This window comes from Branchiostoma belcheri, unplaced genomic scaffold, assembly GCF_001625305.1.
Source record: "Branchiostoma belcheri isolate BF01 breed outbred unplaced genomic scaffold, Haploidv18h27 scaffold115, whole genome shotgun sequence".
Lineage (NCBI taxonomy): Eukaryota > Metazoa > Chordata > Leptocardii > Amphioxiformes > Branchiostomatidae > Branchiostoma > Branchiostoma belcheri.
In genome coordinates, this window is record NW_017802547.1 from 1,003,464 (window position 1) to 1,006,960 (window position 3,497).

Genomic DNA, 3,497 nt, shown 5'->3' on the forward strand with positions numbered 1-3,497 from the left:
GTCCAAATGAACTTTCTGCGCAGCAGAATAGTCACACTGGTCACACTTGTAGGGTTTTTCTCCTGTATGGGTTCTCATATGTTGGGAGTAAGTGAGACTTTATTAGCTGCCCTCGTATCCACACTCCCCACCACATGTAGGGTTTCGTTCACCGGTGTGTTTTCGTTACATGTCTGTCCAAATTGGATTTCTCTGCTGCAGAATAGTCACACTGGTCACACTTGTAGGGTTTTTCTCCTGTATGGGTTCTCATATGCTGGGATAAGTGAGACTTTACAGCTGCCCTGTATCCACACTCCCCACACATGTAGGGTTTCTCACCGGTGTGTTTTCGTACATGTGTGTCCAAATTGGATTTCTCTGCTGCAGAATAGTCACACTGGTCACACTTGTAGGGTTTTTCTCCTGTATGGGTTCTCATATGCTGAGATAAGTAAGACTTTTTAGCTGTCCTGTACCCACACTCCCCACACATGTAGGGTTTCTCACCAGCATTATTCAAGTTGACTTGTGCTGCCACCTGGTCTTCAGCATTGCTTGTTTTGCTGTTGCAGTCGACCTGGGAAACCCCGGTGGGAGACCCATCATCTAAGTTCTCGGCAACTCCGGTGGGAGACCCTTGTCCTGTCGTTGCCATGTTCAGCCTAATTAGAAAAGGAAGAAATTATCAAAATTAAGCGTTAAAAGCTGCCAATGATAAAATTAGGTTGGAAAGAGACTTGGCATTTTAGGTTTTGTTTTAGTCTTATCCATTCGCTGTTTTCACAAATCAGATTTTTCTAGATTTGTAATGTATGCCTTATGGTTGGTTGGTTTGTTTAGCTTTTATGCCCACTATCATCAAAATGATCATTCTAACGTACTCATTTTCACCTGAGCAAAGTGAGGAAAGTCGTGAAGAGTGCCTTTCCCAAGGACAAACGGGGTCGGTGACTTGGCAGGATTCGAACCCCAGACCTCTTGCTTCTAAGCCGATTAATGCCCAGCCGTAATACGCCACAGAACCCCACATTGCGTTTATTTACAATCCAGTTCAAATTACTGTTTTTTTCTATAACATTCCATGGCCTCCCAAAAAGGCCGCTTTGCCTGATACAGCATGACGTACATGTACTAGTAGGTGGCCGGTCTGCCTATTTACCTGAAAACACATATAGGAGGCTTACATCTTTTGGAATACACCCTGCATTGATGAGATAACAGTCCAAGTCGCTGTATTTTGGCAAAAGATAACTTAAATGTAGCCCAGGGAACAAGAAGAATCACTAAAAACTTATAATGAGTCGGCAATCGACGGAGGCAACCCGGCCAGTCACCATGTTTGTTTACATAGCTTAAAGCAACATGTTTGTTTAGCGCGATCACAGAAGAGCAGTGAAATGTACCTATATAACAGTTATAACATAACTTATACGTGGCCCAGGGAACAAGAAATCACTACAAAACGCGGCCATGTTTGTTTACGTAGCGTCTGGCCGGGTGGCGTGGGTCGAACGTATGTTTATGTTTCGCCCCCCCCCTCCCCCCTTCAATTCCACAATATTCACATAACGAAAATGTCTACAAGATATCGTCCTAGTACGATGTTTCTTCCACAGAAATGGTCACAAGTTATTCCCCTCGACATCAGAATACTTTTCTGTCCGTTTCTAAGCCTTACCTGCTTCCTATGATGGTTTTTATCTTCACGTAAACCGGAACTCGGGCAGCTTTGTCCTTCTGTTGTCTCACGAGGTCAGAGGTGAACTCGATCTGGGTCAAGGGTGAAATTGTCGACCTGATTACCCACATTGTACATTTGGCGTCGGTTTGAACGTTAAGCTGTCTTCATAATGTCAACGTTCTGCGTTAAAACCGACTACCTAAACAACGTAACAGGCGTCTGACATTTTAATATCCAGCCAAACTGTTAGGTTTATATCTTAATTTCTGTGTTTTATGATCAACTCACCTCCCCTGGCAACATTCCATCCAAGAAAAAGGCAACACAGAAGGAGACATTATGTTCAAGGGACCAAACCATTTAATTATATGGGTGGAAATATCTGTAGATACATATTCGAAAAAAAAAAACAAACAGGAACTTTTATACAACATAACGACTACTGTAATATTACTTCCTTCTATTTTTATATAAACTAAATTACGTTAATCATTTACCGGATGCAAAACAGTCGGCTTTTTGGTATTTTTAATCCATATCTCAGTTAAGACCGTTGATATTAGTCAGAAGATATTTGTTTGCATGACAAATAGGTACACACTTCTATGGCCAAAATTGAGAAATTTAAATTGTAAAACTTGGAGAAATTTTAACTCTTTAAACCTTGTTTTCTATAAACCTTATATTAACATTGAAAGCTTTTAAATCTGTATGATTTCTTCATTTGGCCATAGAATGTACATTTGTACACACTTCGTCAAAGTAAACTACTAGGAAATCAAACATAGCACTTTCGAGAAAACGCAACGCTAACAGAACAACCTACCTTTCAACTAATGTGTACAATTATTTACATATAATAATAATAAGGGAGTAATCACTACTCTATGTATATCTGCATTATACAATTAATGCATCAAGTTGTTATTTCAGTACAATCCTAGATACATGTAGTTATCAAAAAGTTTTTTTGTTCATAATTTTTGATACTAGAATATTTGTATATGGGCTAAGTACATGTAATACTAAACTAAAAATTATTCTTATGACAACCATTGTTTTATAGTAATTAATAATACAGCGCATGCTCTGGATATAGCTTTGCCTATTTGGAAGTACTGTACATGTATTATAATTTTCATAAGAATATTTAGCCTAACTGTTTTCGAAATAGCAAGAAGGTTTGCATTTTAAACCTCGTTGGAAATAGTAATACAGTAGTATAGAGAAACTATACAGGATTGTGCGAACTAAATGTCACTACGAGATGGACACAGTTGCAGAGTTGGTGCCTCTGTATGGATTTTCATATGTCGAGTTAGGGAAGTCTTAGAGGCTGCAGAATAGCTACACTGGTCACACTTGTAGGGTTTTTCTGATGTGTGGGCTCTCATATGTTGGGATAAGTGAGACTTTACAGCTGCCCTGTACCCACACTCCCCACACATGTAGGGTTTCTCACCGGTGTGTTTTCGTACATGTCTGTCCAAATTGGATTTCTCTGCTGCAGAATAGTCACACTGGTCACACTTGTAGGGTTTTCTCCTGTATGGGTTCTCATGTGTTGGGATAAGTGAGACTTGTTAGCTGTTCTGTACCCACACTCCCCACACATGTAGGGCTTCTCTCCTGTATGGGTTCTCATGTGTTGGGATAAGGTAGACTTGTAAGCTGCCCTGTACCCACACTCCCCACACATGTAGGGTTTCTCACCAGCGTTATCCAAGTTGACTTGTGCTGCCGCCTGATGTTCAGCATTGCTTGTTTTGCTGTCACAGTCGACCTGAAAAACTCCAATGGGAGACCCATCACAGCAGTTCTGACCAACTCCGGT

The 3,497-nt window shown here is 40.5% G+C and overlaps 1 protein-coding gene across 1 annotated transcript in view; it reads right to left on the reverse strand.

Annotated features, from left to right (window-relative positions):
• The window catches only part of LOC109462312 (zinc finger protein 83-like), a 1,762-nt gene extending 1,125 nt beyond the window's left edge, over nucleotides 1-637 (reverse strand). The window contains exons 1-2 of the mRNA XM_019758842.1: nucleotides 569-637; nucleotides 244-484 (exon numbers count right to left, since the gene is read on the reverse strand). Of these exons, the coding sequence (XP_019614401.1) occupies nucleotides 244-484; nucleotides 569-637 (310 nt within the window). The remainder of the gene's footprint in view (nucleotides 1-243; nucleotides 485-568) is intronic.
• Nucleotides 638-3,497: the final 2,860 nt, after the last annotated feature.